The sequence below is a fragment of the Rhipicephalus microplus genome, chromosome 9 (assembly GCF_043290135.1).
Source record: "Rhipicephalus microplus isolate Deutch F79 chromosome 9, USDA_Rmic, whole genome shotgun sequence".
NCBI classification, from domain to species: Eukaryota; Metazoa; Arthropoda; class Arachnida; order Ixodida; family Ixodidae; genus Rhipicephalus; species Rhipicephalus microplus.
Window position 1 is genome coordinate 78116167 of NC_134708.1, and position 25332 is coordinate 78141498.

Here is a 25332-nt window from a genome sequence, read left to right on the forward strand (position 1 = left end):
TGGGCGGAGCGGGTGGCGGTGGCTGCAGTAGGACGGCGACGTTGGATGGACCAGGGTTTTTTTGGGCCGCCTTGGCAGGGGGTTGTATGCGACAACCCGAGCGGAGCTCCAGCGAGAACGAGCGAGAGGACTTGAGGGAACGAAAAGCACCGTCCACCACTTGTGAGAAACTGGTTTATTCAGCCAGGCTTGGGCTAAACCACGCTGGTTATGATATTTACAGATGAAGAAGATGTACAGGTGATGATGATATTAAAGAGAATAAAGAGTCATTCGCTTGTCGCGCTCACAATATTCCTAATCAAGTTCAGAGAATAACCATGATGAATCAATACTGTTGAAGCAGAAGTACTTGAAAGGGTTATTTTTTGTTCACAATACCCTTGCTAACATAATTAGCACCATTCAGTGCTAGTTACATGGCGCTGCAGTAGGATGTAAGTGTGGCTTGGAAAAATGAGTCTTCTGCCCTTACTTGTCTGTTTTGTTATTCATCGCTATAAAAATGCTCCTTCGTAAACCATAATTAAGCTCGTCATAAACAAAAATTGCCTTTTGTTGTTGCGGAATTAGGAAAAAAATTTGGGAGATCCTACGCACCTTCGGAATCTCTTGTAATGCAAACCACGGGGATAAAGTGGGCAGTGTTGTAATTTTCTATTGAGTGAAACATCACAAAGTGGTGCTATAAATATGTACATATTCGCGCACAGGCTTATGTTAAAGAGCCGTTTGTTTCACATGACAAGCTGTTTATAGTTGGGGAAGGTTGCCAAAAGTAACATGAATATTATCAACACCAGAAGCAGTAAGCTGATATGAGGCGCTGGTGCCTCACATCAGCTTACTGCTTCTGGTGGAAGGTAGCCATGGACACTGCTACATAAATCAACTTCAACGGATGGCACCTAAAACAATTGACTCTAACTTGACGAGATGACTGTATCTTAGGAGTACATATGTAATGTTTTAAAAATGGCATAGACAGCACTGCAGGTCCAATACACGTTTAGAGAACATCAGGGTCTTTTGGAAAAATTTTCGCGAGACCTGGTGTGTCTATGTGGCCGAATACTTGAGTGCTATGCAGAATGCATGGTTTCGATTCCTGCTGGCGCCATATCATTTATTCTTTGCATTCGTTGGGTCGAGGCTGCCGATGTAAGCGTTTTGTTAACGCTCAGGCTTTAAATTAACCAGGTCTGTTCTCACTGTTCCTGGGTGGATATAAACTGTCGATCACTTGCGGCACGTACTCGCACACTTCAAGCGTTGTGTGCCACATGTCTGGCGGTAAGGGTTTGACGACGTATTCACGCGATTGTGACAATATTCCTGTCAAAACCAGTGGATCATTTTCGCAATTCATCTTACCCTCGCATGCTCATTTTGATTTATCCCTCGTTAAAAAGGTGATCACGAGAGCACCCAAACGTAGGCGGCTACTTAGAGGAATAAATAAATGCTGAAAATTCCTGCCGTATACGCAGAAAAACGTGTGACATTTTATAATTTTTGTGTATTGTTCTAACTCAGCAGATACGAGCCTAGTTGTTTGCTCTTTGTCGAAAATAGAACCAGAGTACGCGTAACAATTTCTGGGATCGTTTCAACAAACTTAATTCAGGGGGAAAATACATAATAAAAAGAAGTACCTTGTTATCGTGTTTCGGAATTTTTTGAAGCTGCGCATGTTTGTTAAAGCTGCATGTGCGCGTCGAGTGTGTTTTGTCGCATAGCCTACTAGCACTCTCGAGGGGCCATGGATGTTTCGCGAGTGTGTCGGAGAAGGAGTCGCCAGCACAAGGGCCGTCATGCATTTCGAATATTTGCAGATACAAAATGGTTGCCGGTGGTTAAATTGATCTTAGTACTAATACCGATCCGTGTTTTCGGCACGAAACTCTGACGTACAGCTCTTGGGTCAGCTCTATGAGCTATCAGGAAGCGCGTGTCGACAAGCACGTCGAGTGCATAAATAATTATTGATACGAAGCGCAACTATAGATAAAAAGTGAGTTTTCGCATCCTGTTCTTCTCAACGTGTCTTGTAAGATTTCATCTAAATAGCCACAATCTATGAGGCTGAGAAGCAGTCAAGATGTTAATCGTTTATCTTCGATACCTAACAAAATATAGAAAGATTTTAGCATTAGAAAAAAAATAGATGTTCAGGCGTGCTCACCATGTGGCACGGAGTCTACAACACCAACAAGAAAAGAGTTATCTATAATATCCCTGGTTGATGACCATGCCTTATACAGTAGTCATATATTGCATTAAAAAGCATGAATTTAACGAGTTTTCATTCCAAATCTTTCATCCATTCATAAATTTACTTTTATTGATGGAAAGCCCCACAAAAGCAAGCGCGTTTTCAATTTTCCGGAATGTAACTTAGTGTGGGGTGATGCAACGCCTATTTGCTTCTAATTTCTAGTGAATTCTTCGGTGAAATGTGGTGAAAAGTGGAAAAGGTACTGCCCCAACTACAATGGGAGACGCTTCCTGCACTGCGAAGAAACATGCGAGCAGTGCATTTGCGAATGCTGTGAGTACTACCACTTCAACGCAAAGCCGATATAGTAGTTGAGAAGTAGACGTGGTAGGTTGTTTGGGTCCTCGGAGTATAAACCGAGAAGGTATTTTGAAACGAAACCTCTTTTCTTGGGTTTAACCCACCGTGAAAGATCACCTATGAAACGTGTGGCAGGATTTTCTGAAAAAAAAAGGTGCCGGATGGTTAAAAGACATTTAAAAGCATTTCTGGGGACAGCCCAAAAAATTAGTAACGTTCACATTATAATCATGGAATATAAAAAAGGTATTATGAATTTTCAAAAATTAAAAAAAATGGCAGTACCCACGTACAGTGGGAACCGATTATATGCGAAGCACGAATGAGAAATGTTGATAGGTTACTTCAAAATAGGCACAACGTTACAAGGTTGTAAGGTAAATGATGCCGTACATGGCATCCGTGTCACGATTATCATGTTTGCTTGTGTCGTTTACCTTCGTCACCTATTCACGTCGCGTGATACCAAATTTAGTATATGTAGAGAACGTGAAATGGCCGTGAGCACGCTATAGGCGTAGTAGGTTGTCATGTTCTTACATAACACGCGTGTCAAGATTATCATGTTTGCACCAGTCATATAACTCGTCATCCATTGACGTCACGTAACACAAAATTCGGTATATGTTGGACTGGAAAAACAGCCGCGAGCGCATCATGAAGAGGCCAATATACTTCAATGTAGCGCTGACACGCACACACGCTGGGCACAGCGACGCTAAATTAGCAAAAGGCGAGCACTTCATAGTCTGACGCCAATCGCGACCAGCGTCTGTAAGCGCGGCCCAACGGCAACCGGCGCGAAATGCGACATGCTGTATTTCGCGCCGATGCGTTACCCAGAAAACTCTTCGTCTCCCTTTTTTCTTGACAGAGGAACGCTGGACGCGCTGAAACGCGCATGCGCCAACGCACGCCTGCGAGTATATATGGCAGGACCGGTACCTGGCGTGGCAAAACCGGCATCACGCAAGGAAATGAACGCCGGCATGCGCACCGCGTCACGTCAAAATTTATTGATGCCTTGACTGTGGCATGTAGTCATCTTCTCACGTGACACGCATCTGATGATTCTCATGTTTGCACCCGTCGCATACTTTCGTCATCCATTGGCGTCACGAAATACGAGATTTGGCATATGTGAAGCTAGCGAAACGGCCGCGAGCGCATCATGAGGGCAGCATGTAGTCGTGTTACATGACACGCATCTCATGTTTATCATGTTTGCACCAGTATCATACCCTGTAGGAGTCTAAAATTGGTGAGCGCCACGCTGTTCGAGTGAACAGACACAGTAGACACGTTCGAATCAAACCAAATAATGCACACATTTATTTTACTAGTTAGGAACGACGATATAGTCTGCCGAATTAATACAACATGAATCGAGATCAACAGGCTAAGACATTCTTACACACTATTACTATACACGACAGAACATGACAAATGCAATAACACACTAAGGCGTTGTCGCCAATGCTTGACTGACCACGAGGGCTCCCGACGCGCAACCTGTAATGCCACGCACCGGGGACCCACGCTAGACAACCACTCGATACAACCGCCACGCGCAGAAGAGACCAGCTTATTTCTCGCTCGCCGCCACCTAGTCTTGCCTGCCGCCAGGGGTCACTGCTGGCGCTACCACTTTAACAATCATCATAATGATAGTGGTTATCACCGCTCACGTACACAATGCCACCTACCACCCGGCAGTTATAACCCAAAATACGGCTTTTGGGCGAGACATGTGCGCCACCCACGAGACCTGCCTACAATCCACGTGCTCTAAGCTTTGCTCACCCCAAGATTCCGACCGCATGGCTCTTGTCCTAACTGAACAACGTTCTTGAAACTAACAACAACAACAAGAACATCAAAACCACTTGCAAGCAGAAAAAAAAGAGCAACTCAACGTGCCAACAAGTTGAAAGACGTCACAAAAGCGATCTCCTCGTTCCTCAACAAAACACATTGCCGTCGCAAGCAAAGGAGTCCCCCTAGGCCTACTCTACTCCGACTGTAACAACAGCTTGTACCGAACCGCGAAAACTGTCGTCCGTTGATCCAAGAGCCCCACGTTGGGCGCCAGTGTAGGGGTCTTGAATTGGCGATCGCCACACTCTTGGAGAGAACGGACACAGTGAACACGGTCGGATCAAACCAAACAATACACACATGTATTCAAATAATTTAGAACGACTATATCGTCCGCCAATTTAACATGCATCGTGATCAACAAGATAAGACATCCTTACACAATATTACTATACACTACAAAAGACGATAAACACAATAACACACCCAAGGCAGCGTCGCCAACGCTTGACTTATCACGAAGGCTCCCGCTGCGCGACCCGCGGTGCCACCCACCGGGGACCCACGCTAGAGACAACCGTTCGTTCGCTGCAACCGCCACGCACAGAAGAGAACAGCTTATTTCTCGCTCGCTGCCACCAAGACTTGCCTGCCGCCAGGGGTCACTGCCGCCGCTACCGCTCTAACAACCTTGATGATGATAGCGGTGATTACCACTCGCATACACAAAGCCACATACCGCCCAGCAGTTGTAACATGGAATGCGGCTTTTGGGCGAGACCGGTGCGCCACACAGCGCAAACATCTTTACAGTGGGTGTCAGCAACCCTACAACCTTCGTCATCCATTCACGTGCCGTCATACCAAATTTGGTATAAGTGAAGCTAGCGAAATGGCCGCCAGGGCATCATGAGCGTGACATGTAGTCATGTTGTTACATGACACGCATTTCATGATTATCATGTTTGCACGAGTCACATACCTTCGTAAGCCATTCACGTACTGTAATACCAAATTTGCTATATGTGACACTAGCGAAACGGCCGTGCGAACATCATGAGCGTGGCATGTAGCCATGCTGTTACATGGCATACATGTCTTAATTTTCATGTTAGGGACTGTCGCTTGTGTTGGCCTTGCAATCATGCCATACCACACCAGTTTTGTAACATGCCATGTGAATGAAACCACCGAAAGTGCTGCAGGACCATGAAATGTAAATCATGCCATTCATGACACACTTGTCATGATTATCATGGTATAACTAAACAAATATGTTCTTCATACAATCATATTATGTACTACCAAGTTTGGTAGGGATACCATTATCAAAACGGCCAGGAGAGCTAAAAGTCGTAGGCGGCTAGATGGAGAGATAGATAGATAGATAGATAGATAGATAGATAGATAGATAGATAGATAGATAGATAGATAAATAGATAGATACGCTCAATGTTGCCGAAGATCGCTAAGAAATGCTTCGCAATTAAAACGTATATTTTTGATAAATTGGAATACATACACTATGAAAAAAAAATCAACAGGTCCCACATACCTTGGCAATCAACCACATGTGAAGCTGTGCAGTGAAGGTGACCGTGTTGTATTTTTTATCGAGGGACACGTCACGAGAGAACGCTTGATATATGTACAAATGACGCAACCATAGACATATATTGAATACTTGCAGATGCTTACATAGCCACTTGTTAGCACTTGCTCAATGATGCCAACAGTAACATAAGTATTAGCAACACCAGAAGCGACAAGCTGATATAAAGCGCTGGTAGTCGCGAATGTCGCCGCCCAGCACACTGCTACATATGCCAACTTACTCGAATGTCACCTAACTACAAATGACGTTAGCCTTACGTGATGGCTGTATGATAGCGGTATATATTAGGGCGCAGCTCATTAATCCGTGGGTCGTGCACCCGCAACTTAAGTTGTGGTAGCAGTAGTAGTACTAGTAGTGCTTGTGTAGTAGTCATAGTAGTAGGAAGCCACCTCTCCTTTAGTCCTTAAATGTCCGCTTAATGTCGGTAGTTCTATATGATGGATATAATATAAAAAGATGTGAGATGGCGGTACTTATAGTGTTCACTAGATGGACAGACAGACGGACAGACGCACGGACGGACAGACTGACAAGTAGGCATAGAGACGAATGGATGGACGTGTGGACGGAGGGACGGATGGACAGACAAACAGAGGAGGTGCAAAGATGAACGGATGGACAGACGCACGGAAAGACGCACGAACGAACGCAGGGACGGACGCACAGATGGACGGACAGACGCACAGACGGACGGAAGCAAAAATCAATGAATGGACGAAAGCGTGAACGTACTTAGGGACGCTTCACCCTAGTCATCATCATTCACTCCATGGATATGCTGTGATTTTTTGTGACAGAGTTTCTCGGAGAATTTATCTGAAGGATTGTGCTCCCGCGATCTCCGACGACAACGTAGCTCCCGCCGACTGGTTCGCTCTCCGCGGCCTCCTGACGCCGTGAAGCTCTCGCCGAGAGGCGCCCCGTCCTTAGACTGCTTCTATTGGCTCTCAACTTTCCTATCTTCTATTTCCCATCGCTTGCCTTCCCTATTTCATCATTTATTTTATTCTATTCTTTTTCCCTCCTCCTCCCACCCTTACAGAGCACTTGCCATGTTGCCAATGGGCAGAAAGAAATTAGTGTCTGTTGCCTTTCTTTCAAGAATCACCATATATGTTATCGAGGGGTGAGACACAGGCGGACACCCAGGCGCCGGAAAAGGAACTCTTGGGAGACTCCTTGTTAACACAAAGAACATATGGTCAATTTACGTATTTATAGGCGCTAAGCACACCAGGCGTCGAGACGATCTTTTAGACGTGGCACCACCAGCCATAAGGAAGGCCAAAGAATTAGCACTCAGCGCACACGCGACGCTCCTTTTATATCTCTCGGTCCATGAACTGAAAACCAGAGTGGTGCCTTCCGTGTTGTGGCCAACAAGGAAAATACACCAGCTGTTCCATCAAAGTAAGATGCCCGCAAAGTAAGATGGTGCGGTCTTGTGGTGTAGACACGGCAGTGGCCCCTGTGTATGTGTGACCTAGACAGCGGTGGGACGCCACCATGCTGCTACAGCTCACAGCTAGATTCAGAAGCAACCATATTCTATGTGAGGACATTAATACTCATCACACCGTCTGGGGGAGTTGCACCTCTTCCTCTCGAGAAAGGGATTTGGTACACGTTATTCACCAACTGGGCCTTCAAGTGTTGAACACCGCATCCTTTACCTTCGTCCGCAGAACAATACGATCGTCATGCTCTGCCGTCGATGTCACCCTGGGCAGTGAAGTAGACTGGTGCAATTGGACAACAGAGCTTAACTCCTGGGGTTCAAAACGCCTGCCAATCGTCAGCTCACCTGTGGATGGAAAGATCCCAAGGAGAACGCTGTGTAGTGCCGTGGATTGGCGGGCTTTCCGAAGGCAGCTTCGAGATGTCTCAGAGGATCAGGATTTCCTGAATCTGGTAGTAGTGGCAGCGCAGGCAGCAATCATCCAGTCCAGGGTGCCAAAGCATGAACCTGTGCCAGACCTCCAACACTTGACCTTACGGGCTGCAAGGCAGGTAACTACCTACAGGGAACTAAAGGCGCAGGAGCCAGCAAACCACACACTCTTCAACCGGGTGGATTCGGTATGTTGGCGACATGCCAACCATGGCAGGCGGCAAAGCTGGTATGGTATTTGCGACTCTCTTAGTGAGGCAAGAGAAGGCACGAAAGCATGGCGCCTTCTTCAATCCCTCGTCACTGGACCACTAGTATGGTAACCTGTCATTGCAGTTGCCCTCCACTTGGGCATTAGTGAACAAGAACCGTCAGAGCGGCTGGCCGATCGCTTCACATAACTGCCACCAGCCAATCCTGCAGCCCTCGCCATCGCGCCTGCGACCAATTTTCAGTGAGTTCCGACGCTATCGAAAGCCCCGCCAGCCCATGCTGGTGCACTTACAGCGCGCGATATACTGCAATCAAGCTTTTTACGAGAACGCCACACGCCACACGGTCACCAACCTACCTGGACGACCGGCGAAATTGCAGCTCTTTGCCAGGAGCCTATCTTGGAACACGAACTGAATGCTGCTCTAGCCTGAACCAAGCGCCGTAGTGTTCCTGGTGCCGACAGCATCACATACCAGATGCGGCGCGACCTGGATGCAGCCTCACGACGACACCTTTTGAGTTCTTTGAATAAATCTGGCAAAGTGGCACCCTACCTGAACCCTGGCTGACCACTGTTGTGGTGCCGGTAGAGAAACCTGGTCGCACAATTTTGAATGTTCGTATTTACTGGCTTTCGCAAGTTTTTACACATGAAAAAAAAAAACCTAAGTAAGCAACTTCTATTTTGCTAACATGTCTTTTTATAGTTCTTATTTTGTGAATTTTAAATTAGGAGAAGTTCAGGAAACGATTGACTTGCGTTCGTAGCACTTGCCCCCTGCTCCTTCTCGCCCCTTACTCAGCAATACTAGATGTTGGATCGCCCTCAGTTATCTCGCTCGGTCGCCCTGTCAACTACTGGAGAGATAAAGACAGCAAGTTGTGGCGGGCAGTGAACGAAGGCCGCAGTGAGCTACGCCGAACAAGTCAATCATGCATTCGTCGAAGATGGCTTAATCGAGCAACACATGTTTCCCGCAGCTCTGCAGTGGGCTGCTAACCCGAGGATTCCTAGTTACGCGAAGGTTTTTGAGCGTTTTCTAAAGGCAGCGAGGGAGCACTAGAATTTGGACCCATTATTTGAGCAGATATTGATTTTGCATAAGTACGCGTGAGTAAATCTAGTTCTCTGCAAGCCTGACTGCACTGAAAGAAGTGCAGTGTCGCTTGACTTATAGGGAAAGACGGCAGCCAAGCTCTTCTCAAAAATGTGCTTATTAAGGCTTGAGTTTGAGTTGGCTCTGCTATATATTTTAAATGCGAAGCATTTCTTAGCAAACTTCGGCGACTGTGAGAGTATCTATCTATCTATCTATCTATCTATCTATCTATCTATCTATCTATCTATCTATCTATCTATCTATCTATCTATCTATCTATCTATCCATCTAGCCGCCTACGACATTTAGCTCTCCTGACCGTTTCGATAATGGTATCGATACCAAAGTTGGTATGACATAACATGAGTGTATGAAGATCACATTTGACTAGTCATAACATGAAAATCACCACATGTATGTCATGAATGCCATGATTTACAATTCATGGTCCTGCAGCTCTTGCGGTAATTTCGCTTACATGGCATATTGCAAAACTGATATGGTATGACATGATTGCATGGCGAACACAAGCGAGTGACTCTAGCATTTAAATCCTAATATGCGTGTTTTGTAACAACATGACTACATGCCACACTCAGGATGTGCCCGCGGCCGTTTCATTTGCGTCACATACACTAAATTTGGTATTACGGCACGTGACTGGATGATGAATGGATGTAACTGGTGCAAACATGATAATCATGGAATGCGTGTCATGTAACATGACGACAAGCTGCGCTCATGATGCACTCGCAGCCGTTTCGCTAGCTTCACATGTACCAAACATGGTATTACGCCACGCTAACGGAAGACATATGTAAATGACACATACAAACATGATAATCTCGACACTTGTATCATGTAACATGACTACATGCCACACTCATGATGCGCTCGCAGCCGTTTCGCAAGCTTCACCTATGTCAAATCGGTATTACGTGACGTCGATGGATAACGAAGGTAGGTGACTGGTGCGAACATGACAATCATGGGATGCGTATCATGTGAGAACGTGACTACAAGCAAATATTTAACGTGCCAATACAATTCGACGTGATGCGGTGCGCGTGCTCGCCGGCGTTCATTTTATTTATTTATTTATTTATTGTACCCTCAGGGCATACAGCATTATAGAGGGGAGTGGGTTTAGAAGACAAAAAATACAATTGAAACGTGAAAAACAAATCACATTCAGTACATGCGTACAACACTCGAGAACAAACGTGTAAATGACAATTAACGCTTACACAATATCTAAAAACACAGGAAGCACCGCGAGAAATCAAACAAGGAAGCACCGCGACAGAAAAAACCCGTAATAACGATCTAACAAAAAAAATGCGTTGAGCACATCAATGCATAAAATTTTTCGAGTGCCGACCGAAAGCGTTCATGATTAGTAATCGTGACTAGTGACGCAGGCAGGTTGTTCCAATCATGGCATGTTTTTGGTAAAAAAGAACGGGAGTATGTTACGGTGTTTTGGCGCGGAATATGAACCTTGTAATGATGGTCGAGGCGTTCAGATAGGAAAAAAGGAGGGTTTAGCCAACGTGATTTAAGTATGGGATTATGGTGATACGCTTTATGCAGCACACAAAGGCGAGCAAGTTTCCGGCGAGTAGCAAGAGTAGCAAGGTCAAGGCTGGATTTCATGTTAGTAACACTGGAAGTACGGTGATAGTTAGAAAGTATGAACCTCGCGGAGCGGTTTTGCACAGCTTCAGTTTTATTAGACAGTGTTACATAGCCAGGGTCCCAAACTGAGGAAGCATATTCAAGCCTAGGGCGCACGTAGGTTATATATAGCTGCTTTTTTAAGAAAGACGGGGACAGCGAGAAATTTCTTTCCAAGTAGCCTAGCATGCGGTTTGCATTAGATGTTACATAGTCAATTTGGCGCGCCCAGGATAGGTTATTGGTTATGTGCACACCGAGATATTTGTAAGATTCAACTGACTCTAGTAAGGTATCTTTAAGAAAGTAATCAGGGCTAGGTAGTTTGTTTGTTTGTTACGCGAAATTCTCATTGATTTACATTTAGAAACGTTCAGATCGTTTAGTCGCATCAGATCGATTAGTCGCGTCACGCCGGCGTTGCCACGCCAGGCTCCGGACCTGCCATATGCTCGCAGGCGCCCGCTGCGTTCCTTTCACGCATGCGCGTTCAGCGCGTCCCACGTCCCTCCGTCTCAAAAAAAGGCAGTGCTTTCTGGGTCACGCATTGGCGCCAAGAGAGAGATAGAAACAAGTTTATTTAAGTTAAAAAAATTTCAGAGCAATGGCGATCAGGCGCCAAATGCAGAATGTCGCATTTCGCGCCGGTTGCCGTCAAGCAGCGCCGACAGACGCTGGTCACGCCAGGCGTGAGACTGTAGAGTGTGGTGGTGATAAAAAACATTTATTTCAGAAAAAAGTTTACTAGAGAGTGCCGACGTGGCCCATCGGCGTGCTAGAGTGGCAAGACCCTATTCCGGGACGCCAGTGGAGCTGGAAGCTGCCCGTGCGCGCTCCACCAAGGAGCGTTGTGCAGCCAAGGTAGAGCAGCCGAGCAGGTGCTCCTCCCAAGCCTCTCTAGTTGGGATAGGAAAAGGGGATGAGAAAGGGACGGGATTAACTGGGCACGATGCTACGACGTGATATGTGTCGGCGAGCACATGACAGGTCGAGCAGGTGCCATTGATTTCCGGCAAAAAGTGCCTGGCGACCGCCGGACTTATAAAGGTGTTCGTCTGCAGGCGGCGTAGCAGTCGTTCGTCCGCTTTCTCCAAACCGCGTGCGGGGTCCGGGTAGAGGCGGCGCGAAGCCCGGTAATAAGCCAAAATTTCGCGAAAGCGCGTCAGGTTGGTATTGCCAGATTCCGTCCCGGGACATGGAGGGGCAACGGCCCGGACAGGAGAAGCGCGGGCAGCGGCATTTGCCGCCTCGTTGCCGGGCAGGCCCGAGTGGCCTGGGGTCCACACTATACGAATGGGATGAGGGTTAAAGCGCCAAGAGGCTGCCTGTAGTAGGCTAGCCGCCAGCGGAGCAATGGAACCCTGAAGGTACTGAGAACAGGCCGAGCGCGAGTCCGTCAGGATGGTGCGTGAGGCAGGGTTAGAGGCTGCCAAAGCTATGGCAACCTCTTCAGCGTGCGTTACTGTGTCTGCTCGAAAGGAGAGGCCATCTACGTGTTTGCCCTCTGTAATCACGGCAGCCGTGAAGTGACCCGAGGGGGAGGGACCCGAGACGTCCACGTAGAAAACACCAGGACGATCGGAGTGTCGCGTATGAAGGGCCGCGGCGCGTGCTAGTCTACGGGCAGGATGGAGGGCAGGGTTCATATTACGGGGTAGAGGTTCCACCCATAGCTTTTGACGCCAGAGCTCAGGTACCGGCTGCAGAGGGTCTTGGTCAGATATCGGGTTAAGGCCAAGTCTGTGTAGAAGACGGCGCCCTGAAGGCGTCTGCGACAGTCGATTGATTTGGTTAACGCGATGAGCTTCGCGCATCTCTGCAAAGGTGTTGTGTACCCCCAGAGCCGTGAATCGGCTGTTGGAAGTTGCAATAGGTAGGTCCAGAGCGCGTTTGTATACTGAACGAAGAAGGACGTCCAGCTGGTGCTCGTGTCGACGACGCAGGTGAAGGTAAGGCAAGGCGTAGAGGACGCGACTGGTCACAAACGCGTGGGCCAATCGGAGGGACTGAGACCCGCGGAGGCCGCCGCGCTTGGTAGAAACTCGCCGTATCATGCGGCTCACCTGTTCGCTGGTGCGTCTGAGGCCTGCTATTGTGCCCTTTGGATCCAAGGACGATGTGAGGTGAAGGCCAAGAACCCGAATATTTTGCATTGACGGGATGGGCCCGGACGGAAGAAAAATTTGAAGCGGCGGTAGCGGAGAGACTGAAAGAAGAGCCGATTTAGCTGGAGAGCACTCCAGGCCGCATGAACCTGCGTAGGTGTCCACCAGAAGGGCAGCCTTTTGCAGGCGTTCTTCGATTTGCGCTAAGGAGCCGGTGTTGGTCCAGATTGTGATATCGTCCGCATATAGTGCGTGTTGTATTCCCTCGACCTCGCTTAGAAGAGAGGGGAGGTTCATCATCGCCAGGTTAAAAAGCAGAGGAGACAGAACTGCCCCTTGAGGTGTACCCCGCGTGCCTAATAAGTACGGGCCGTGTTCGGTAGAATTAAGGCGAATGAAGGCGGTGCGATGTGATAGAAAGGCGCGAATGTAGTTGAAAGTCTTCTGCCCGCAGTTTGTGGTAGACAGGTTAGTGAGTATAGTGCTGTGTTTGACGTTGTCGAACGCCCCGCGGAGATCGAGAGCGAGCACGGCTTTATCGTTATGGCGCATAGTAGTCGGCTCTATGATATCGTGTTGAAGCTGGAGCAGGACGTCCTGCGCCGACAGATGCGGGCGAAAGCCAAACATCGTGTCGGCAAAGGTGCTCCTGGCCTCCAAGTAGGCTGAAAGGCGTTCGCGAACCATGGTTTCCATGAGTTTGCCTGCGCAAGACGTAAGTGAGATGGGTCTCAGTGCCTCAATACTAACGGACTTTGCCGATTTGGGAATGAATGTCACGACCGATGTGGTCCATTCCGTTGGAAGCGGAGAACCGTCCCATATCGAATTTATAAGCTGGAGTAGCGAGAGGTGTGCTTGGTCGGGAAGATTTGCCAGGAGCGATACTGTGATTCCGTCGCGTCCAGGGGCCGTGCCCCGTCGCATTTTCGTGAGTGCAAATCGTAAATCAGAAAGCGTGTATGGGGCGTCGAGGTCAGTGTTAGGGGTGCCGGAATACGTATATGCTGGGCCTGCGGGATCAATTTTGCGGCAGATGTAGCGGTCACAAAGTTCTCGCGCGAGTTCATCCGTAGTGCCCTGAAATGCATGCAGAACACGGTGAAGCTGGCGTTGCGTTTCTCCCCTGGTGGTGGAGGGATCGAGAAGGCTTCTAAAGAGTCGCCACGCACTCTTAGAGCTCATCTGGTTTGCAGCCTTCGAACAGGTGTCTGCCCAGTTAGCATCGGAAAGTTGTGCGGAGTATGCGGCCGCCTCTGCAGTGAGCGCCTCAATGCGAGCGCGAAGTTTCCGATTAAGTTTGTTGCGTTTCCAGCGCCTTATGAGCCCGCGGCGAGCGTGCCAAAGATGTAGGAGGTGTGGATCGATTGCAGGAGTCAAATTAGAGGTTGCAAGGGTGCGAGTGTTCGCTTGTTTCATATGAAGAGCGTATGATGCCCACGCTGCATATTCGGTCGAGGAGAGGCCAGCGGGGAATGGTTGCATTCTGAACTGAGTCCAATCGGTGAGACGGGCTTGGCCCCAGTGTTGGCGCATTTTCTGCCGCGGTGTGAACGAAATGCGGAGTAAAAAGTGATTGCTGCCTAGGTTTTCGCCTAAATTTTCCCATGTAGCATCGCGGATGTGACGGGTGAGGGAGAGGTCGGGGCATGTGTCTCGCGTGACCGAGTTGCCGGAACGTGTGGGTTGTGCCGGATCGGTAAGAAGCGTCAGGCTCAGCGAGGAAATGAGCTCCTTGAGCTCTCTGCCCCGGGCCTTCTCGTAGTGGTAACCCCAGTGAGGGCGGGGGGCATTAAAGTCCCCGACAATCACCAGTGGTTGTCGGGCCGCTATACGCAGTGCCCGATGGAAGAGATGTGCAAACGAAGCCCTCGCAAGGCGAGGGGGACAGTACACGTTTAAGATATGTATTGATGGTTGGCCCCTCCGCTGAGACAGCACTGATATCATGCAGTAGTCGTAAGGAAGATCCAGATCGAGGTCGATCTGTATCGCCGTGTAAGCTTTATGCACGAGGAGGCATGTGGTGGTGCCGCCTACATAGGAGCAGTATCCAGAAAGGGATGGAGCAGGGCCAGATTCTTGGAGCGCCAAGACGGCCGGCTGAGAGCCAAGTGAGCTGAGGAAAAGGGAAAGATGTGAACGCTTTCGCCTGTTCCCGAAGCCTCCAGGGTTCCACTGTATGATCTCGAATTTAGACGCAATGTTTGAACGGGACGTACGATTGGTAGCCATCGTGACTGTCCTAGGTTTTATATTTGGTCCTCCATGTCCCACTCGGAATCCTCAGAGGCAGGGAGGGGCACGGAGGCCGCATTGTCCGACGACGGGGTGGTGGTAGCCACCTTACGACGACGCCGTGGAGCTGTACCCTCACTGCTCACCGAGCAGGAGCGGGAACGCGATGCCTTGGGTTGAAACTGGGTGATTGCCCAGGCTTGAATAGCCTGGGTAACCTCTACTACTATGCGTTGGACCGAGAAGCTGGTGAGGAGGTGATTAATCGAAGCTTCGACGCGCGTGAGGCGTTCCTCTACGCACGGGGTGCGCTCTTCGCTAGGGAGAGTTTGGTTAGCGGGCAAGATAACCTGAGGTGCCCCAGGAGCCTCAAGAGCTTCTGGAGTAGATGTAGCACCGGTTCCGAGTGCTGGAGTACACATGGCTGCTTGAACCGGCGGTTTAATGGGAGTGGACTTAGCGCGAGGACTAAGCTTGGACATAGCTGGCGTAGCCGCCTGGACAGAGGAGGCAATACCAGATGGCTTTGCAGTACACTGTTGTTGGGGTTGAAGTCGCTTATTTAAGAGTTCGAGTTGTTTAGTTAAAAGAGAATTTTGCTTTTGAAGTGCCGCAACTTGCTGGCGAAGGGCCGCAAGTTCGGGAGAAGGAGGATCGACAGAAGGGGGTGAGAGAGGCTTAGAAGCAGCTTTCCCTGCCCAACTGCTCACCTGAGGTACCGCCGCTGGTGCTTCGAGCGGTGGGAATGCTTGAGAGTCGGCGTGGAGTGGTGGAGCCGAATGATGCAGGTTTGTGCTGCTGTCTGGATGTGACGAACATGAGGTGGTCCCTCGAGGAGATGTTGAGGGCTGCTTGCGTTTCCGATATTTTCGGTATTTTGCCGTGCAGCCACTGGTCCCAGTCTCATGGGCGCCATGGCAGAGGAGGCACTTGGGGTGGCAGTCGTGGGCATCTAGACCTGCAGGTGCGGGGGTTCCACATTTGGCACACTGGGTTGGAGCGGCGTGAGGGCACTGAGGTGGTCGATGACCGATGGTACCGCACTTGGTGCATACAGGGACCGTTTTCTTATAGGCGCGGATATACGTCGCCACGCAGTGGTAGAAGAGGAAGCGGGGTAACTTCGTGCCCTCGAAAGTCACCACCGCCGCCGCGGAATCTCCGAGTTTGCGGACCGCAAGGATAGTACCTTGAGGCCAATACAGTTCAGACTTTATCTTTTCCGGGCTTTCAGCAGGGTTTACATTGATGACGCCCTTGCATGTATCCCCTGGTGCCTTGGCGTGGCCTCGAACGGGCAGCTGCTGATCCCCCACTTGCAGCTGGAAGTCCCCGAGGAGTCGCTGTGCCATAGGCAAAATGGTGGTGCTACAGACCAAGATGTTCTGTTCCCAGATTGGCCACACTTGAATTTGCGTGGTAGTCCGGTCGCGGAGGTAGCTGCGGATGGCGTCGCCCGCGCGATCGGCCGGGACAAATGTGCGTAGCTCGCAGGGAACGCGAGGTTTCAGCACTACGATGTAGTCGTCGCGAGAGAGGCGAGGAGTTTGACGCGGACGCCACTTGCGTTGCTTCGCTGGCTGCGAGGACGGAGCAGAGGTAGGCACACCGCCGGAGGGATGGCGCGCCGGCGTTCCTTGCAAGGCTGGGGAATGGTGGCCCGCCGTGGCGTCTCGTTGTTGTTGAGACGCAGACTTCGATTTTGCTTGCTTGCGTTGCCACAGTTTCACCATGTCGTCGAGGTATTCATCTTCTGATGGCATAGTGTTTTCGGAGGATGAAAGCTCCATGGACAGCATTTGGCTTGAGGTAGGATCATAGCCCGTAACCACGTTAGCGGCCGCTATCGCCGGGCTGAGAGCCCTTAGCGAGGCGGCGTTGTAGCCGGGAGTGAAGGCTGTCCCTCAAGTTGTCAAAACTAGACCCACCTGGACGAAGGTGTTGTCTAGGCGAAGCGGAGAACTTGGCGGTGACGATAAATCCAAGTTTCAGGGGTACCAAGGTGGATGTCCGCAGAAATAGCAGAAAATCTACGGAGGCGATGTGGAGTGCGTCCGTCACCATCGAGCGCTCGCCAGACTGTAGAGTGCTTGCGTTTTGCTAACGCAGCGTCGCTGTGCCCAGCGTGCGCGCGCGTCAACGCTACAATGGAGTTTATTGGGCCCTTCATGATGCGCTAGCGGCCGTTTTGCTAGCTCCACATATACCAAATTTGTGTTACATGACGTCAAATGATGACGAAGTATAAGATTGGTGCAAACATGATTATCCTGACACGCATGTCATGTAAGAATATGACAACATACCAAGCTCATAGCGTGCTCACGGCCGTTTCTATAGCTTTACATATACTAAATTTAGCATTACGTGAAGTGAATAGATGGCAAAAGTAAACGACACAACTAAACATGATAATAATTACACGGAAGTCATATATGGAATCATATAGCTCCCCCTCGTAACGTTGTGCGGATTGTAAAGTGACTTATCAACTTTTCTTTTTCGTACTTCGCATATAATCGATTCCCACTCTACATGAAATCTGCCAATTTTTTTGTTTTTTTTACTTTCAGTGGGTAGTTCCAGCGATGTTAAATAAGTATAGGCTAGTTCGTGCTCATTGAATTCTTGTAGCCCTGTTTTGAAAATTTGTGAGCATTTACTTTTAATACTGTTACTCAAATACACATGATAAACTAAATGCTTTTCAAGTTACAGAGCATGTCGATGAAGCCAACGTTTTCACAAGTGAGCTTTTCTTCCTGAAGGCAACGCTGGTGTCCTGACGAAGAAAAGTGCATTTGCCGAAAGACTGTTTTCAGAGACATTCTTTCTCGTAAACTTCTAATCACTTCAAGCCTCTCCGTGACTATGTTCTTCTGTCTCGATTGGTACTCAAGTACTGTAAGAAAACTATGCGCGCATCATAACAAATGCTATTCAGTCAAATACGACGTGTCTCACTTGCGCTTGTTGTGCATTGGTTCAGATATTCTGGGTTCAACGTTTATGACCATATGTTAGTTGTTAACAAGAGCTGCTTTTTTTATATTGACACTATAACACTACTGTTTTTGTTTTTATACGTAACGTTCTATTAAAAAAGTTTATTTTCTTTGTGCCGATGCAGTTTCGTCTTACTGAGAAATCAGTCAGCTTAACTCTTGCCTCTTCAGAGAACACAAACGAATTTTGAAGAAAAAAATATTGGCAGATCCCACCTACCTGGGAATTCCTTTTATGCGGAGCACGCGGAAAGAAGGTGACCGTGTCGCATTTTTTTTATTGAGCGACACGTCATGAATTGACGCTAAATATAGGTACAATAATTGCACGCAGAGGCATTTGTTGAAGAGTTGCAGATGTTTATATAATCAGTTTTCCACTTGCACAACGCTGTCAGCTTGAAATGTGTTTTAGCAACACCAGAAGCTGATATGAAGTGCTGATGCTCGCGAAGATGCTGCCCCTGACATTGTTACTTAAATCAATTTCAGCCCATGGCACCTCAGCACAATTGACGTTAGCCTGACGTGACGGCTGTATGAAATGAGTACATATGTAATGTTTACAAAATTGAATAGGCAGCACTGCAACCACTATTGACGTTTCACGAAGATTAGCGTCTATTTGAGAAGTAGTTCCGAAACTGGCATAGCTATGTGGTAGAATGCTTGACTGCCACGCAGAATGCCTCGGTTTGATCCCTGCTGGGAACCTGTAATTTATTATTTGCATTCGTCAAGTGGGCAACCCTGCCGATGTCAGGTTTGTTTTTTAACACTGATATTTATTCTATGCCTTCGTTGGGTCGACGCTACCGATGTTGGATATTGCTTAACGCTCATGCGTTAAAATTGCCCATGTGTGTTCTCGTCGTTCCTGGGTATATAGTATAAGTGTCAATCACCTGTGGCACATACCCGCATACTAGCAACACATACCCGCCGGTGGATATGTGTGGCTGTCAAGCGGGAAGTGTTTCACGACGCGCGCGATAGAATTGTGACATTATTGATGTCTCGATCAGTGCGTCATATTTGTCAAACTATCTTACCTTCCTATGCTAATTTCGGTTCACGCCAAGTTAAGGTGGTGACCACGAGAGCACCCAAACGTAAGCGGCTAGATAGATAGAGACGCTCAATTTCGCCGAAGTTCGCTAAGAAATGCTTCGCATTTAAAAATTGACGAATACTTTACAATTGGTGGCATTGACCAAGCCGCCAGCTGACATGAAAAGGGCACGAGCGCATTCCGCTTGCATGCGGAATGCGCTCGTGTCCTTGGAAAGGAGTGCTTCCGCGGCAACCCTCCTCCTCCTATCAATTTTTTGTCATTTCTTTCTATTTCGGGATGTCACCTGTGACGTCATGAAATAAGTTTTCTGTTCGCGATTTATTTCCAGTAGAATACCCGGCAAGTGCCAGAGGCAAAAGCAGTGCTGTCGCTGATGATAACAAATACATAGGAGGTATAGGGAGTTTCCAACCCCTGCTCGAAGCGCGCTGTTTACACAGAAAGGAAGACGCACGAAACGAGCGCACAAGTATACGCAGGACAAGTACGAAAAACTGTCACAATTCGTCCTGCGTGGTGTAGGAACAGCGCGCTTTTTTAGTAAACGCGGCTGTGGCAGCGTACGAAGTGACCCTCGCACTCTCCCAAATTACGAGTGTAATAAGCGCGTGCAGGAGAGACTATGCTCCGTGGAGGCGGTGCTTCGTGGATGTGACGACTTTCAGAGCGCACCCAACGTGAGCCCGTAGTGCCATCTTGCCCTGATAACAAAAACGCGCTAAAGTTTCGAAGCCCTGAGGACTGGCAAACCGTGTATGTTGTATATAAATGGCTTGAATTCCCAATAGCATTCTAAATAATGTATGCTCCGTCACGTAGTCGTTAGCGCAGAGCGCTGGTAAATGAGAGGTTGCTCGTTCAAGTACGCACGCCAAATGGTTGCCTTCTAGTTTCTTTTTATTTTCAATATTTTAGTATACTTTTCAACGTCGCTTCAATGACGGAAGTACATCAGCGAAGCCATGGGGGACTGCGACATAGAACACTTTTATGTTAAACTTCCAAGGTGGGATTCTGCATCGTAATTTTGGTTACGTTACGTCAAATATTCTTGTTTCATAACATAAAGTATACGACTTAAACTTAAGGGGCTTCAAATCTACACCGTTCAGAAGGGCAAAGTTCGCATGCTCCATTTCGCTAGCGTAACATATACCAAATTTGGTATTACGGCACGTGAATGGATGACAAAGATATGTGACCGGTGCAAACATGATAATCATGAGATGTGTGTCATGCAACAATATGACTACATGCCACGCTCATGATGCACTGAAGGCCATTTCGCCAGCTCCCCTTGCGTGTCATGTAACATGACTACAAGCTACGCTCATGAGGCGCTTGCGGCCGTTTCGCTCGCTTCACATGTACCAAACTCGGTATTGCGCAACGCGGACGGACGAACTGAAGCAAGTAATAAATGTTTGGCCGTACAAGCATCAGAATTTGGTAAGCAGCGCATTGACTTTTGTACTGCCAAAGTCCAAAAGAAATATAGAAGTTTCAGTGTAATTATTGAAGAAATACAAATTTTGACCTTTCGTATTGCCACAATAATTGTTATTGATTCGGCTTGGAATATTGGCATGGAAGTGGGCAGTTGAAGTGGAAACGACAAGTTTATTGCTGTATAATAAATACCCACTATGCTTTCTCTATATAAAAATAGCCTATGTCGCTATAACTGAGCTAATCTCTAAGCTCTTAAAGTGGCCGTTCATTTAAGTATCGAATCGGCAATGGTTTAGCACTTTTGGAAATATACTGATAAAACAGCGAAATTGCTGACTTCTTCATAATCAAGACTACCTCTATGCATACATTGTTGTAAGCGAGAAAGTGCTTCTTCAATATATGGTGTCCGCAGTCTGCCTAATACCCCTGTCACACGGCCATCACCAAACTTCGTTGAACACCGTCAACGTAAATCTCCCCGAGGGGGTTCGACGGAGAAGGAGTTGTGGCAGTGTCACACGGCAATGACAAGGTTGTAACAGTTGCCGCGAGGGGGCTCAGCTGGCGCTGTTTGATTTTCGAAAAAGTATTCTAATTTGATCCCTGTTGATTTTTTTGTGAATCCTCGTTATGCGGTTTTTACAAAAAAAGCACTATAAAGTGCGCCGGCTGGCCCGACTCTCGAGGCACGGTGTGTAGGGCATCGGTGTTGAGAGTAAGTGAACTCTGGCGGGCGTAAATATTGTAAACAAACACGCGTTGTGAATGAGTACTACAACGAAAGAACGTTTATTATTGCGAAAATGTATTATTCTTTCACTGCGGCCACTTAGTGCTCGAAATGTTTCTCTGACCTCTAGACTGCTGAAGACAAGAGTACCTCGTTTCGCTGCGAAGGGAGATCGTTGAACGTCCGTTGCGAAATGCTCCGTTCACCTTCGTTTGCGTAAGGATGGTCGTGTGACACCAACCGCATTTTCGTTGTCGTAAAGAGGAGGGAGTTAAACGGCCTTCACGGGTGCCCGTGTGACAGGGGTATAGGTGTATTGCGTTCAGAAAACACATGAAATCTCTCAGCGGTAGAGGTGCCAGCGCCAAGAGGTGGTACCACAACCAGATGCAGTGGTGGCTTAGACAAAGGTTATTTCAGCAGCGCAGATAGAAGTTTCTATGCGAAAGTGAGAAGCAAAGCACGTATTACTGCTACACCCTTTGTAAATTCAGAAGCCAGGAACATGTTCCTGCCGAAATGGTGCCGATGAAGAGGGGGAGCCTCCGTGCTCAGGTCGCCTTCTGCAAAACTGCCGAATTTATAGTGATCGTCCTCTGTAATTGCTCTATTCTTTCTAACACAACAAGGCTACGCTGATTTGGAGTTCGCTTACATAAAAAAAAACACCGACCATTGAAAGACTGCTTTATATAACCTATTAGCACAGCTTCGTCCTGCACCCACTTCAACTATGTTTGATGTTATGGATTACCACAGTTGCAGCAATGCAACCTTCTTTACAAACTGCTACTGAAACCTTCAGCACTCGAGTATTAGGCACACCACTCTTTGAGTTGCTGGCAATAGAGAACCGAGCGAAGGCTGACAGCCTCGTCGTGACGAATGAAGCAAGCCCTTGCATATCGCGACCGAGGCGTGAGCGCACGTGACTGAGGAACAATATAAAATCAGAGGCGAATTACAAGTGAAATGGACAAAATTTCCGGTCTCTTTTTTCCAATCAGTTGTGCAGACGCTAGCCAAAAACAGCTACGCCACTCAACAGAGGCACATGTGCCTCTGAGGCGCGCCATAAAACAGCCTAGCCAAAACAAAACACTTTGGTGTTCTGATACCTTAAGGGTGTCCTAATGGAGCCTCCGAAGCATTTAGTTTATTTCGATAGCAGTCAAAAATGAATGTCTTGAAAATTTTGAACAGTAATGCAGCTCTTGATTCCGTAATTGTATCGATCGATGTGTGACCACGAAGCCTACAGAAATTTGGAGGGTGATATCTGGAGTCCAACCAACATGTGTCGAAAGCGTGGAAACTTGACCAATAAATATGTGACTATTGTCACTATCTGACTTTTGCAAATCAAACAAGGTTTGTTAGTAGGACCCCGGTAGGAAAGTACTTGGCTGGAACACAGAATGTCTGGGATTCATTGCGCCTCAAATATTTGTTTTTATTCTTACTTTCCATCACAATTTTTTGTTCGTGGTAATCATGCCCACAAGCACAGCACCATTTCTCGAGGTGCAAACATCAATATGGTATGGCATTGAAATTTAAGCTCCTATAGTGTAAAAAGAAAACATCGTTGATATCCGCAATGTCCAATAAAAACTGGAGCAAGCAATAGAGAACACGGTTGTTTTTATATTATCGGTGGCGTCAGTGACGGTATTCCGTGCTGTTCACTACCACTTGTACTACGACAAGAATCGTTCTAACATCGGCAGTTGCTTGGTGTGGACATTATTATATACTGCCTCAAATGCAGCATCACATATTAAGATAACTGCCATGTCATAGATACCATATCATCATTAGCCAATAGTGGTAAAAGGACCTCATCCTGCCAGTGAAGAAAAAAAAGTACATTTACGGAGCTGTACAAGAGTGACCCCGTAATTGAAATAATAGTACTGCTCGACTTTAGATATTTTTTTATATTTCGGCTAGAGCTCATGACTAAGCTATTTGGCCGCAATATCTGCTTACCATCTTCCGATGTGCTTAAACGAGATCGCCAATAGTAAGTTAGGTGACCTTGTGGCTGCTACCTGTCATATAACCAAAGCACCAATATTTAAAACAGCTTATCAACATAAAAGCCAAAGGCACAACAGGACGGGCTGGAATCGTTCGCACATGTATTCTTTCTTCTTAATGTTGCTGTGGTGTCTTAACACAAAAGTGCTTCATGCCGAGGTTCACAACGGCTACGATGACTTATTTCCATCTCTTATATGGCGTTGTAAAATATATACTAAGAGATTGCAAGAAAGGAGGCAATGTGCAAAAGTGCTGCGGGGTGTCGAACCAGTGACCTGTCGAACTACAGCACGCGGCTCTAACTACTACGCCTAAATGCGCAATCTATTTATATACACACCTTATACTATTTGGCGGTCCTCAGAGCTCTGTAGATTCAGAGCTCTTTTCGTGATCAGTAGTGAGATGGAGCGACGAGCACGCGTTTTGCCAATTTTAAAGGTAATCGCCTCTTGCATTTCAAAGAGCGCCGCCTCCACGGAGCGTGGTCTCTCCTGCGTGTGCGCTTATCAGACTAGTGATTCAGGAGAGCACCAAGCTCACTTCTTCGGTCACTGCGGCCGCATTTACGAAAGGAGCACCCTACTAAGAGGTGAAGAAGTAAGGATTGTGACCGTTGTTCGCGCTTGTCCTGTGTATATATGTGCGTTATTTCTGTTTACACTTCATGTGTTGAGCTGTTACAGTTCTTTGTGCGCGCTGGTCCTCCGTATGCTGTTTTTGTGCGTGCTTTCTGCTTGAGGTTCGTGCTGCAAGTTTAGACCTACTTCTTGCCGTTTTTCGCATGGCTTTTCGATTGTTGCTGCAGAATTCACTTCTTCGGCCTTTTGACGGAACAGTGCAATATGAACGCTCAACTGAATCTGTGAGGACACGTTTCACTTTCGTGTTTTACCGATTCCTAGAAAAAGTGATCAGCCACATTTTTCTCAGATAACTCCCCACCATCTTGACAAGTTCTCTGTATTATTACACACATAAGTTAGTCATTGTTGTCGAACTTTATAATAGCGATGGCATGAATAATGTCGACAGCGGCAAGTATCAATTGCTTCATTAAGAGACCTCACGGAATATTGTGAAGACTCTCGCACATGAGTACTCTTAGCCTTTAAAAAATACGTTTCAATGATTTTGTACTGCTATTTTTTTTTACAGTTAAAGGGCGTGTAATTATTTTACAGGCAACCGGGACAGGCTTTCAACTGAGTGCTTTGATGTCGATGACCAGTACCCTCTGGAATGAAGTGTTCTCTACGATTAACACAGAATGTACTGTGGCTCATACAAATCGATTTACTACAAAGATTATATTAAATAAGAGTGAGATCTCGGCATATAAAATCCTTTTGCTTTAAAACATACGAGCCGAAACATGAGCTTCTCCCTTACACCATAAATTTTCCAGCCTGGACAACATCATGCCTCGATAAGCAAGAAATTGCCCACACTGAAATAAAAAATAAATAAAAAAAATGTCCGCCTGATATAGATTCTCTGCCTTTCGTGGCACCATGTACCTCATTAAAAAATTAAAACTTCTACTTTTTGCGTATAATTATATTCTGTCATCCCCTTCATAATGGCTAGAGATACAGCCTCACAAGGAATGGAAGACCTAGTAGAACTTTTCGCAATCGAGAGCCTGATTTGCAAGCTGTATTACCACTTTCAAAGCTTTTGCCTCTGAAAGTGAGAGGTATACGGAGACCATATAAAAAAAACGTCGCAGCTCTGCCGCCAAGCCGAATCAATAAACGCGATAGAAACAAATTGGAAG

General features: G+C 47.3%; 1 protein-coding gene across 1 annotated transcript in view; it reads left to right on the forward strand.

The window, feature by feature from the left end:
• LOC142771374 (uncharacterized) overlaps positions 1-25096 on the forward strand; it is a 62230-nt gene extending 37134 nt beyond the window's left edge. Inside the window, exons 4-5 of the mRNA XM_075872851.1 lie at positions 2441-2551; positions 24737-25096. Coding sequence (XP_075728966.1) covers positions 2441-2551; positions 24737-24798 — 173 coding nt within the window. The 3' untranslated portion in view covers positions 24799-25096. The remainder of the gene's footprint in view (positions 1-2440; positions 2552-24736) is intronic.
• Positions 25097-25332: the final 236 nt, after the last annotated feature.